The sequence below is a fragment of the Natrix helvetica genome, assembly GCF_964273705.1.
Source record: "Natrix helvetica genome assembly, chromosome: 2".
Lineage (NCBI taxonomy): Eukaryota > Metazoa > Chordata > Lepidosauria > Squamata > Natricidae > Natrix > Natrix helvetica.
Window position 1 is genome coordinate 84,636,045 of NC_138552.1, and position 14,049 is coordinate 84,650,093.

General features: G+C 37.3%; 1 protein-coding gene across 1 annotated transcript in view; it reads left to right on the forward strand.

The window, feature by feature from the left end:
* The window catches only part of FOCAD (focadhesin), a 162,474-nt gene that overhangs the window by 29,344 nt on the left and 119,081 nt on the right, over positions 1–14,049 (forward strand). Inside the window, 1 exon segment of the mRNA XM_081942659.1 lies at positions 2,279–2,536. Within this exon segment, the coding sequence (XP_081798785.1) occupies positions 2,279–2,536 (258 nt within the window).

Genomic DNA, 14,049 nt, shown 5'->3' on the forward strand with positions numbered 1-14,049 from the left:
TATACAAAATATATAATATAGTTAATGTATATAAAGAAAGTGTATTTTTAATATTTTAATGCAATCTTGTGGAGCCTCATCGTATGGGCCATGGGTTGCACATGCCTGACCTAAAATATGAGATCATGTTAAGTCCAGTGTCTTTGTACAACAGTAGGCATTTAGCAATTCACAAGAGGATATTCAACAATCCAGAAGATGATTCTTCTTCTCTAGCTTGATATGGCCAACATAAAGTTTTTCCATACTCAATGAAGCATATATTAAATAATTTTGGTATTATTGGGCTTTTTCAATTATTCAGTGTAATAATGGTCCTTGCTTCTCAACCTTCTTTAAAAAAACCTGCTTGAACATGAAGGGTTTCTAGTCTGCACTGGATGATACGTAGCATTATTTAGCTAGCATTCAATTGTCCTTTCTTTGGTACTGGTTATACGAGGGGTGTCCAAACTTGGGAACTTTAAGACTTGTGGACTTCAACTCCCAGAATTCCCCAGCCAGCCATGCGGGCTGGGGAATTCTGGGAGTTGAAGTCCACAAGTCTTAAAGTTCTCAAGTTTGGACACCCCTGGGTTATACAAATTGGATTCTCCCAATCTGTTTGCGACTGAGTCATTTTCAGCTTTTGCTGGCATCATTTGTTTAGGACTTTTATCGATTCTTCTTCTGTTAACTTGCCACAGTTCCGTAGATATTCCATCAGTTCCTATTGCATTCTGATTTAGTAATAATGAACGTAGACCTAATTTTATCTTCTAGTACTGAAGATTCTTATGAATAGAGAATATTCTGAGAAGCAAAGTAAAATGGAGGAAGCCAGATTTGTTATATAGGAGGCCTCTAAAGCTTCTCTAGGACATTGTCCTTTTTCCTGATACTGTCAGCTAACTCCATGGTAGATATAGATAATCTTTGAGTTGTGACAGTTCACTTAGTGACCATTCGAAGCTACACAATAATCCCCCCAAGTGTTTATGACAAAGTCGCAAAATTACAAATGTTGCAGCACCACAGCAGTAGTTCGCCCTTACGAACCACCACAGAGGCACTACAACATTCACCCTATTCCCTGCTCTCCACAACTGCTTCCCCCCCCTCCATCCTGTTGCACTCACTTACTTTGCAAAGAACTGTCTCCTCTCTGCCTTTGAGGGAGAGGAGAGCAGGACAATTTTCCTTCCAGCATCCGATCGGCTTGCAAATACTTTTTGCTCCGAGTGAAATGACCGTGATCTCATACGATTTCAGGCACCCATCCGCGCTGCAGGATTTGAGGGGGGGAAACATGAGGTATCTCAGTAGGTTGGGGAGGCCTTGGGTGGCCGGTTCCTTCACTAGCCTGCCATGGATTTCCCCACTCTGATACCTCATGCACTTAACTTGCTCATTCCATTAGCAAGTGCGTGGGCTAAAGCAGGGAGCAATCATGTTCAAGTTACATGATTCACTCCTATAAATCCTCGAGTTACGAATGTAATTGGCAAGCCCCATTACATTCATATCTCAAGGATTACCTGTAATTCATACAAAATGGGGGATTTAATTGTCAAATAGAATTAATAAGTCCCAAATAAAACCAAGTTCATCAGGGGCTAAATCAAGTTTCCTCTGGGTTAGTCCAGCAGTTCATCTGAATGGGTTGGAGAGCTTCCAAAAATTGTCCCCTTCCTCCTATTAAGCCCATATTGATATAGTCATGTATAATATGCCTTAGAAGCCAGAAATGTTTAGGTCCACTTGGAGCGACAATGGGATGCTTCTTCGAAGAACTTCCTTAAAGAGGAGGCAAGAATCCCTTTGTATGTTAAGAAGCTCCAGCTAATTTTAGCATGTCAATAATTCATAATTGCTTGTGGCTTTAAGTGTGCTCTTTAGTACCGGAACTCTAGCACTTCCTTTATAGTGATTGACATTTGGGAAGTTTTAAGAGGGTGCGAAATACAAGTATAATTGTAGGTTTAGTTTAAAAGAGGAAGCCATAATTGACAACAGTGTTGTTGGTGATTTATTTGAATGAAAAAAACTCTTTTAACAGCAATAAGATAATGTAATTGTTCTTTGCACTAGCCAACTTTCCCCAAGTTGGGACTGTTTAGATGTGCCGGTTCAATATTTTCACAATTCCCAACCAGTATTTTCTTTGTCTATACAGGCTGTGAGTTATGGGAATCATGGTTTTAATATACTTTTGAAAGTTGAGTAAAATATTCATCTTTGGCTTCATGAAGGAAAAGAGTTTCATTGTTATAACAGGCTTTTTTTTTATTTCCCACAGGTCTCTTGGGAGCATTACTTCCCCATAAATAGTACCTATGGTTCATTGCATGTCACTTGGCAACTCCTTTGGCTTTTGAGTGACAAGACCGCTATGCTTGATTGGTTGTCTTCTATTAAATCAATGCTTCCTATTGCAACACAAGTCTCTGTCCATGTTGTTCTCCTGGTAGCTTATCTCCTCATTCAAGAGAATGGGGATAATCTTCATAGCGTGCTGGATGCCACCATAGAAATTGCAAAGGTGGATTCATCTCAGGTGAGATTGATTTTTGATAAACGGCCTACACCTAATATTCAAAATCAGTCTGAGCTTCTTACCTCTATAGCTTTTGGCTTTTTGCATATCACTTTTTGTTATGTGTTCTTCCCAGCTTCTCTTCTAAATCTCTTTTTCCTTTCAACTGTTATTCTGTTAGTGACAGTTCTCATTGCTGTTGTTCACTGAATGCCAACCGGCATTAGGCAAGGACCCATCCCTATCCAAGCCTTGCCGGCTTGGTCCCTCCCAGCCCCAAACATTTTTAAGACGGCTTCCTCTTGAACTCCCCTCACTTGCCTATGCCCCCAAATGCTTTTGGCTGCCCTGCCCAGCAGCAGCAGTTGCCAGACCTCTATTTCAGCCCTGAGTTTGCCAGCGTCACTACCACCAAGGAGTACTTTCTTAGGTCCCAAACCATGGCCCAAAGCCCCAGTGCAAAGCCCCAGCTGACTTGGTCACCCCAGTGCAGGTGCAGGCTTTTTTTCCTAAGAAGCTCCAGGTTGTGTGTGGCCTTCTCGCAAGATTTTGGAAGTCTTCGTGTATGATCTTTTTGCAAGGCTTTGGAAGGCCTCAAATGACAGGATTGGTATACCATAGGGTAGTGAGGCTGGCAGGGGAGAGATGGATGGAGAAAGGCAAGTGGGGAGTTGACCACTTCTGTAATTGTAAGTGCAGTGGGCTGCCAAGTGCCTAAATTTTGATCGCATTCTGCAGGGGCTCTGCACTGGGTGTAACTTTGGGTGCTAGGGTAAATACTGTATGTCAGGGGTGTCCAAACTTGGGAACTTTAAGACTTGTGGACTTCAACTCCCAGAATTCCCCAGCCAGCCATGCTGGCTGGGGAATTCTGGGCGTTGAAGTCCACAAGTCTTAAAGTTCCCAAGTTTGGACACCCCTGCTGTATGTTCACCACTTAACTTCAAATGGTCGCTGAACAAACACTAAATGAATATTGAGCTGAAAGTTAACTGAGAATTATCTGAATTCCTGTATTTTCTGGCAGAAAAGATACTTTGAATCATTATCCTTTTTTTTTGAAGTTTTAAAAATGTTTGTTTTTAAATATATTTGAATCACTAAAGCAGCAGATAATCAGATGTGAAGTTAGTGATTATTAACTTCATCTACTGAGGCTTTGTGTGAAACCTTAACAGGCTAATCTATACATATATGAAAATACTCATGGACTATTTTTTATTAACCTTGGGGTATATTGGAAGCATTAAAATAGGGTGATATAATGTTAAAATACAAAGAGAATTCCTGAACCATTGAATTATGAGAAATAAGCTTTGCAAGAATAAAGAATGCAATTCATTAATAACTATGAAGCATTCAGTAATTGTATTCTATTAATGTTAAACACTTTGGGATACATTCAAATACTACATTTGTTTCTCACTGTAAAATTATTAAAATATGCAGAACAGTACCTATTAAATGGCTGTTTAAGTATCATAAAGTACATAGAATTGCAAAAGATAACAATAAAATAGTGAGAAAATCTTATGTTGTGGATATACTACAGCTGATCCATTGTATTCAATTTCCTTGGGAAAAACATGCATTCAAAATGCAAAAAAAAAAAAAGACTTAATGATAAGAGAGGAATTCTGCTTTACAGTTTGCAGCTCTCTGTGGGAACAGCTGTCTGTGGAAAGTTTTTGTTCAGGATGCTTTTATCATATTAATTCAGAACAGATAAATGGGAACTACTTTACACGAAATGTGGAGCTTGGGAATTTCTTTTCAACCTCAAATGGCCTGAATTGTCTTTGTTCAATATTTTGTGCTGATTTTTTTCAATTATTTTTAGTATAGAATAGAGGAACGGAAGAAGGTTAGAACCACAGAGGCTGTTGCCAATGGCAGTCTGCTGTAAATTATTTGCATAGTTATGGATGAGGATATGGGTTAACCCTAGATCAACCACATTGAGTGCTAAAAAAAGCAGTTTTAAATCTTTAGGTATTTGGCTTGTTGGGAGGTTTATGGTTTTTATTATTCACAGAAGATGCTTTTGTGTAGTTTTCTTTTACAAATGGGTCACAATAGGTTTTAGAACATTGGAAAATAAATGATTATGATAAATTAAAATTCTAGCAGACTAATTTATTTAGAGTTCATGTGCTAAAATCATGAAGAAAGCTTAAGACAGATATAACATTTTTGAAAAAAGCATTATAATCTGCAAAAGAGTGATCAAATAAACATAAAATATAAGTAACAAAAATATTTAAACCAAGTTTTTGCAATTTACATAGGCAATATGATAGCTATCTATTTTGCTGTAAATTATTTACATTTGGAATTGAAATATTTTGCTCTACAATTTAATTTTCATCTATGGGATCAAATTGCAGAAGCCTGTTCTTGTTTGATGTTTGCATAATATTTTAATACATTAGGCATTCTAAATAGGAAAAATGTAATAGAAGATGTGAAAAACATTAATCTTAATTTATCATTTATTTACATTAAGATTGTTGTGAATACTCCTAAGGCGTTTTGATAGGACTTCAGAGATTTATATGTGTGTGCTGCAACTGTGAAGTAGGAAAAAAACTTTTCTTTTCAAGAGTTTTATTTACTTATTAATTTTTATGCTGCACATCTCCCATATTAGGTGACTCTGGATATAAGTTATAAAATAAGTAAAAAAAAATAATTAACATATTAAAATGTTTAAATTACAAAGATTATTATAATAAAAATATAATGAAGCCAGAACTAAGAAATGGAGAAGACTGGGATGAGTTCTCCTTATCTTGTCAGCCTCCTCCTTGGGGTCCCAGGCCAAAAGAATGGGAGCAATTCTTACCTTCAGTGGTAGAAGTTCCACAGGGATGGAGCCACAGTGGGAAAGGCTCCTCTTCAACCCACCTCCTGGAATTCCTTAGCAGAAATGTGGTGCATGTGGTGCAGACCAGAGGTGGGTTCCTACCAGTTTGGACCGGTTCGGCCGAGTAGGCAGGAACTCGGCCTCCCACACATCCTAACCGGTTCCATTGTCGGCAGTGCCATCTTTATTTTGCTTCTTTTACTTACTTTACTTTATTTGGACTTTTATACCACCCCCTCTCCCCAAAGGGACTCGGGGCGGTGTACAGTCAGATAAAACACATAAATAAATAGAAAGTACAAACATAATTACATACTCCGTACCTAAAAGAGGAGGCTATAAGAAACTGTACATAAAGCAAAGCAGTTAAAAACAATTTAAAATAACCCCTAAAAAATACCCAATTAAAAATATCTGCCAGGAGGTAGAATAAGACTATGAATGGGCCAAGCCGGCTAAACGGAACAGGTTCTGCACATGCACAGAACAATCTCCATTGCAGAAATGTAATTTTTCCCCTAGACCTTTTTGTGTGTAAATCCACACGCTATTGGAACATTTTTTGTGCGCCGAACTGGCAGTAATGCCGGTAGCAACCCACCCCTGGTGCAGACTAAACCCATTGGGGAGAGATGGCTCATCAGGTACCCAAATATTCTTTTGGGTACTAACAACGAATACCTGTGAGTTAGTGAGTGCCTCTGCAAATATTAACAGTGTCTCGTTTAAGCTCTCTTTGGATCCTGTTTTACTATGTGGATGGAAGCTATAGATAATTGGCTGTCTATTTTGGTTAAAAATTCAAATGCTTTCTTCCAAATACATTTAATGACCACTTGTTCCATGAACATTTGACATTACGATGTCAATGAACACGTGGGACTTACAACTAGTCTTTGTAGTTGTGGCGGTCACAGCATCCCCGCAGTCATATATGTTCATGATTTAGGCAACCAACTTGCAATTATGTTGTTGCAGCATCCCGCGGTTATGTGACTGCCATTTGTGTCCTTCGTGCCCATTTTCCAATAGGCATGTTAGTGAGGAAACTGGGTAGAAAACTACAAATGGTAATAGTGTGACATTGCATTTAACTAAATAGGGTTTGCTTAACAGAAGTCCTGGAAATTCTAGGTTGGTGCAGTCATGTGATATCACACTTTATAACTCTGTTGTTTAGTGACAGAGTTGCTAGTCCCAATTCTACAAAGTAAGAACTACCTGTAATTTGCAACCTACAACTCTTAATGCTTTCATTTTCAGTAGCTTATGTAAAAGCAACTGTACAGCCAGCAATATGATACAATTCTCTGCCTTTAGAATCTTTCCATCAACCAAGCCTCTCTGCCAGAAATGATGCTCTGGTAGTTTTCTGCTTCTTGGCACAAAAGAATCTTGAACCTGTTGTATCAAAGGTCACATAAACATATTCCATTATATTTATTTATGGCGCACCCTTTTATTTTTACAGTCAGTGTCTGATCTTTAGACCAGTACAAACTTTTGCAGTTAGAAGAGGGGAGCATGCATTTAATTTCATAATCATGTAGATAATGTTTTTCTTTCTAAAGAACAAGACCTTGCTGAAAGCTTGCTAATTGACTTATCCAAATGGATTTTAAAAGAGACATGTTGTTCCGTAAGCTTTCCTTTCATGGCCAATTGTAGTTGCTTTAGCTTGAATGGCTTATCCAGTAAGGTAAAGGTAAAGGTTCCCCTCGCACATATGTGATAGCCGTTCCCAACTCTAGGGGGCGTTGCTCATCTCCATTTCAAAGCCGAAGAGCCAGTGCTGTCCAAAGACATCTTCGTGGTCATATGGCCGGCATGACTACACGCCGAAGGAGCACCCAACGCTGTTACCTTCCCACCAAAGGTGGTCCCTAATTTTCTACTTGTATTTTTAGATGCTTTTGAACTGCTAGATTGGCAGAAGCTGGGACAAGTAACGGGAGCTCACCCCAATAGGTGGCACTAGGGATTTGAACCGCCAAACTGCCGACTTTTCTGATCAACAAGCTGAGCGTCTTAACCACTGAGTCACCAGGTCCCTATTTTATCCAGTACTTCTTAATATTTAAAAAGAAAGAAATAGAAAAGTTGTAGTTTATCACACTTTTCCTTGATCCCCTTTTTGCAGGAATTCTGCTTAGCTCAATATACCAGGGACAGCTGATAAGATCGAAGAGGGGAAATAGGCATATAAAGCTGCCATTTTTTAACTTGCACAGTATCTGGTCATTTAAAGGCATATGTTCCCCAAACGAGGCCTTCGTTTGGGTCAGCACAAGTTGATTGTTAGATTATGACTAAATAGAGAAATGCAATGATCTCCCTCTTAGGAAAGAATCTAAATTGGGCCCTGTAAGTATTCCAGTATTCATTTTAGAGGAAAAATAAAACTGCTTTTAAAAAGGCAGTGCAAAACAAATACTCTTTTCCCTCCACTTTATTTTGTTTTCTTATATTCTACTGAAGAGATCAATTGGTAAGCCTATGCGACTCGTCTAAGATCATAAAGAATCTGCTCTGGAGTGAGATATGTAGCTCTGCTTGCCACATGAATGCTGTATATGCTTATAGGGGCATCTGCCACTGATTTCTATTGAGGTCATTTGCATACTGTGCAAAATAGCCAATATGGGCCTTCTAACAATTGCAGTCTGATGCAAGGTTAAGCAAAGGAGACCTATATGCTTACTCCGTATGGAGCTATTTAACATTTGCAGTCTATATGCTTCCAATGCATCTTATTAGGCAAAGAATTATTTAGAACAATTAGGAAGTACAAGAATTCTTAGACGAGTGTGATGCTAGTTTGAATGAGGAAAATCACTGCAGAAGTCATACTGATTTGTTTTGTTGGCAAAAGATTTTAATGCTGCTTTCCTAATGGGTTGAATGGACTCATTGTGTCAAAAACACTATTATTATGTTGTGTGTGAATCCAACCATGCTGCAAGAATAAAAAATTAAATTGTTTGACTGAGAGGTCATTTGTGCATTGTAATACAAGATCTATTACCATTATTAGTGGATTATGAGTCCCTGGGGGATATTCACCCTTTTATGGTCTAGCTAAACTGCGGCAGTAAAATATTTAGTTGTAAATGACAGCCTTCTGGGAAATTCATATGAAGATAGTTCTCTTCTATATTACTTTGGACTTAAGTGGAAGGCCAAGAACAAATCAAATGAAAGAATAAATGAAACTTGATTTTAAGCAAAAATGGTATTTCACAGCCTCAGTTTGGGAACTAGTGTGTGTGTGTGTGTGTGTGTGTGTGTGTGTGTGTTTAAAAATACTTTTTGTCTTTTAATAACTAGAAATTACATTACAAAGGGAATATAACGATCATTATAAAGGAATATATGAGTAAAGTGAAATTATGGCATTGTACAGTATAGAATAGTAAAAACACATCAGATTAAAATAAAATGCAAAATTAAAAGCACTGTCCAGGTACAAAGAGACTGCGTTGCAGATTGCAAAAGATGAAATAATGGTAACTTACATACAGTTTCAAAATTCTGAAATGTGACAGATATACATATTAATCAGGTTTACAGCTTGAAGAACATGGTAGAAAACTAAATCTCACATGCTTTGCATTAATTTATAGCAGAAATGATATTGTAGTGAAGGTGATGCTATTAGGAGAATAACAGCATTGTTCTTACCCTGAAATCTTATGTTTCAGTTACAGCAGTTTGTGTCCTTAAAATGGCAGCAATTTTAAGTTGCATTGCCAAGGTTGAGGCCTGAAGACAATGCCTTCTCTAGGCCCTCAACTTCAGTCTGCTCCTTTTCCCAATTAGTTCCTTCTTTATTTTTTCCTTGACATTATTTTGCCTCCTGCTGCCTTACTATCTGCACAATAAACACTCACTCCTTCATGTTTTCCAGATAGAATACAGACATCCCACCTCCCTCATTTGTTAGACAGTTTCTGTGCAAACTAGTTTAAAATGATAGTTGTGTCTGGAATTTTCATTTCTCTAAGAACTTCTTTTTTTTTCCTCCAAAAGAAGATATATGTAGTTGTGAATCCAAGGACTTTATTTTGCAAATAATGCTTTTTCCCAAATCTTATCCATCCAAAATTAAAAGAAAAAAATATGAAGGATGCTACAATATATAATATATGCCCATCTGCTACAACTATCACTCTCCTTCAGATAGTAGTACTGTTAGTACTAACAATTGAACCAACAACTAAGTTGTTGGTTCAATTGTTAGTACTAATAGTACTACTATTAGATAGCAATGTATAGTATTATATTGTATTATGAATTAAAAATATTCTTCTATATCATCAGATGGCTTTGTTTTCTTTTCTTTTCTTTTCTCTTCTCCCTTCTTTTCTCATTCCTTCTCCCTTCTCTTCCCTTCTCTTATCCCCTTCCCTCCCCTCTCCTCTCCCCTCCCCTCTTTTTTCTTTTGCAAGGTAATTGCTGTGTGGCTAAATGAAGACTGACTTGCTGTCAGAATATAAACATGGGTAGCAATTCTATTTTGCGAAGGATCATATTTTGATTCTGGCTAATAATTTTAAGAGCAGCCTGTAAGTCTGTTCGCATGACTGGCTTGACTGAAATTTTGTTTTTAAACTACAGTTTATTGTCTGCAGAAAGAAAGAAAAAGGGAGGGATGGATCTGCTAACTCTTTGTCAGGCATCTAATGGAGAGGGTTGGCCTAGCTGCTGAATCTTTGGAGATGGTGAGGGGTTGAAAATGCTGCATTGCTAAGCAACACATTCAATAGCTTTCTGAGTGTGTTCATAGGCAGTGCAAAGCAATGAAGAAAGGGGTGGGAAGAACTCTTAGGGGAAAAAAGGTTGAAAAGTAAATGCTCATTTAGCATTGGTAAGGGCATAGCCTCCCTTTCTTTATGCCAGAAGTTAAGAGGTAGCGTTTGTTGGATTTTAAAAACCTAGTTGAGTACAACAAAACATTAGAAACCATTGGTTTATGATCTTAACATAATTTATAAAGTAGTTATTGGTATAACATTGCTAGCTGCTTTACAAACAAATACGTATATAATTATCAGTGTATCCCCACTATCAGTTTAATTCTCTCTGTGTACTAGGTCCCAGAGAGATATTTCTAATTTGAGTGCTTTTCGAGGATATCCTTACTTAGATCTTGTCAGAGAATTATGTAGTCGGGGTGCAAATGAAGTCAGAGATGGTGACACTAACCTCTAGTTTTACATATAGCAATAGCACTTAGACTTATATACCGCTTCACAGTGCTTTATAGCCCTCTCTAAGTGGTTTACAGAGTCAGCATATTGTCCCCAACAATCTGTGTTCTCTATTTATATCTATATATACAGCAAACAAGATAGTCAGGCACATCACTACAACATGAGGTAAATCACAGAGCACACTGAAGAAAAAAGGTGGGGAAAAAGGGAAACTCCCCCTCCAGACCCATAGCAACCAATCACAGCGTAGATTGCCTTCACGTGGGAGCCAGCACTCTCCAACCAATCAACTATAACTGTGTGTTCTGGCTCATTGTACAGTCGCACTGTTCTAGCTGCTAAATTTAAATATATTAACATCTAATGATTTTTTTCAGTTGGAAGTAACTCTTAATTCTTGTACAATTGAAAATTATAGGAACAGCCTAATGGCTTTTGAATACGGTTAGCCTAATGGCTATTTGAACCATATAGCTTTTGAATGCTTAATTCCCGTTTCTGAAGTTATGCTAATTTCAAGTTATTATCATCTGAAAACTGAGTTCAAAGGAAAGTTGTGTACATCACAGTAAGCTGCTAATGTGATTAAAGATGCACTACAGAGAAAAAGTAACGTTCCGTAAAAAATGTTCAAAGAAACCTCCTTTGCTGGCAAATAAAAAGAATATGGATCTGTGAGAAGTTCAGGACTGCTTCTACCAATGCTTATTTTGGTGTACTCCTCTTCTGCACCTGGACTGTGCTTTACTTAGCCTAATAAATTCCAGCTTTGTCCTGCCCTGATTAGACACCTACAATCTCCTGGCTCCAGTAAGTTAAAATAGGATGAGGCTGTCTGTAAAACCTGATTCAACTAACCTGCAAATCTTTAGGATGGGTCCATTTCTTCTGCATGTGAAGGTGCATGTTTTTTTATTTGGTGCTGTCCCGCCACTCCTAAGATCTCTGCCTTGTTTGAATTCGATAATTTTTGTTTTTCTCTACCATACGCATGACAGAGCTATGGAATTTATGATTCCCCCCACCCCCCTGAAACTTGCATTCCTTTCAAAACCACACTAATGTTGAGTTAATTGTATCTTGCTGGGATGTAAAAAATAGAGTAGATATGACATTTTGGTTAAAATGAGGAAATTTATATTAAAGTGTACTCCCTTTTATAGCATTATTATTTTATTATGTTATTGCATGAAGGGCATGTCATTGAATTTGATGATTTAAAATACCAAGAATATTTGAGTATTAAATTTAAGTGCAAAATGTAATGTAAATATGTAAATATCTACCAAAGTATTATTAGACATATTTACTATTTAGTTTTTAATAGCAATTATTTTAGCAACAATAACTCTCTTAGTCTTTATTTAAACTCTGCCATTTAATTTAAATTTTAGATGTAAGGTATAGAATTAAGTCATATAACCATTTATTTTCAAAGCAATATTGTAGCCTAGGAAACTAGTTTAGAAACTAAAGATGCTTAATGTATTTCCAGTTCCAGCAAAGTGTACAAATGCAACCTTTGGCACAGTGGAAATAAATCCTGTTGAAAACATAGCTTGAGAAAATACTGGCAGCATTTGCACATCTTATGGGGATTCTCAACTTTGGGGCTCATCTTAATTTTGAAAGCTTGGTGGATTGTTAAACATCACAAAATGATGGGCATGACAGAATTTACAAAATAGCAAGCAATGGGAAGGGGTCAATCACAAAATGTCCTTTTTTAGAAAAGGCAGGCAGAAGGAAATGAAAGACAAGTAATCTGCCAAAAACCTTGTCACAAGAATATGTCTAAGCATGTCTTTCAAGGACATTCAGGTTTTTTGCTCCTGTGAAATACACTCATGTTGTAAGGACAAATTTCAAATTTCTTTTTCTTTTTCTCTGTTGACGAGACAAGTCATCCCCACTTTACTTTCCTAAGGTACATATTCATAAACCAGATCAGTGTGTCTGTTTGTGTCTAGGAGCAAGATTCAAAATGAGATTCAATGGGGGAAGAAAATGAAAACATACAAGTGTTGGGACAAAGAAAAGAAAAACCCTAATCCCAGATCGAGGTCCCAATTATTCACCTACTAAGCTTCATAACCATGGGTTTTTTTTTCTCCATGGCAGAAATTGATAATTTCTTTGGTCAATCTATCCAATTTTGGTAGTGGTGGGGGGCTTCCCTCCATTTCTCTGTGCAGTCTACTCTTTCTGCTTCAAATCCATACGAACTCAAGTGTAGCCGTGTTACCAGGGGGGAGCAACTAATCAAGAATGCTACATAGCCTCTTTCAAATTGGAAATAAAAAAATGACTTAGTCATCAGTGACACATTGCAGCAGGATTGTCAAACCCGATTGCATCGCAGGCTGTATCGTGATGTTGTTTTGCCTTTACAGAGTCAGGTGGACATGCCTGCATGGGCCGTATCCGTCCCGCAGGCCGCCAGTTTGACTGGCCTGCATTACAGGTATGAGAGTAGTTAAGTATATTGAATTCATCACACCAAACAGCAATGAATTGAATCCTCTAGTTCTGAGCATTTCAAGTTCAAAAATTGGTTCAGAATCAACCAAATATTGTGTGTCTCGAATTCAATACAAATTAGATATGCTGATGGTTGCTACATTTGATTCTTTCCAACTCAATGGCGTGCAGGATAACTTTTTGAGAATTGAACAAAATAAGGTTAACTTTGGTATGGTTGGAAAACTCAAGGAAATAAAGTTCAAAAATGGTCCAAATTGACAGAGGTTGAAGAGTGAGAAAAAAAAATCTTCCCACACAATATATATGAAGAGCAAACTACAGTTTTGTGGACTCCTCCCTCCAAACCCCTCTTCCTCTCTTCCTCCTCTTTCCATTTCTTCTCCTTGTCCTGAAGTGGCATTATTATTATTATTATTATTATTATTATTATTATTATTATTATTATTATTATTATTTATTAGGGTTGGAAACAACTCCAGATGTTGTACATGTCGTGATTTCTGTAGCTTGTTCAGAGATGTATATTAGAAACAATTGCATTGTTTTTTTAAAAAAGAGAATACTGTAATTCAAGCTTGGCATATGCAGAAAAAATATAAATGGGAAAAATGCTAATTTTTAATTATTTTTTTACATTTTTAAATGGAACTGAAAGATTTAGACTGGTGCATAAATTCCTGTCTGAGAGACTTTAACAATCAGCTCTTTCATGTAAAAGCATTTTTTCATAGAATTCAATGGTTGTCTTCAGCTACAGTATGATCCTGGGTAAAGATTTAATTGGTTTAAGGCATTCCCAGCAGGTATTAATAGACACCAGCTCATATGCCAAGGCACCTTTTCCCTTTCAATCTGGAGCACCACTGCACATCCCTTTTAATTAATATAATCCAATTCATAAAAGTGGAAATAGTTGAGGAGTGCTATTATTGAATTGCTGGAGGGTATGAATGCTCATGGGAACTATGATA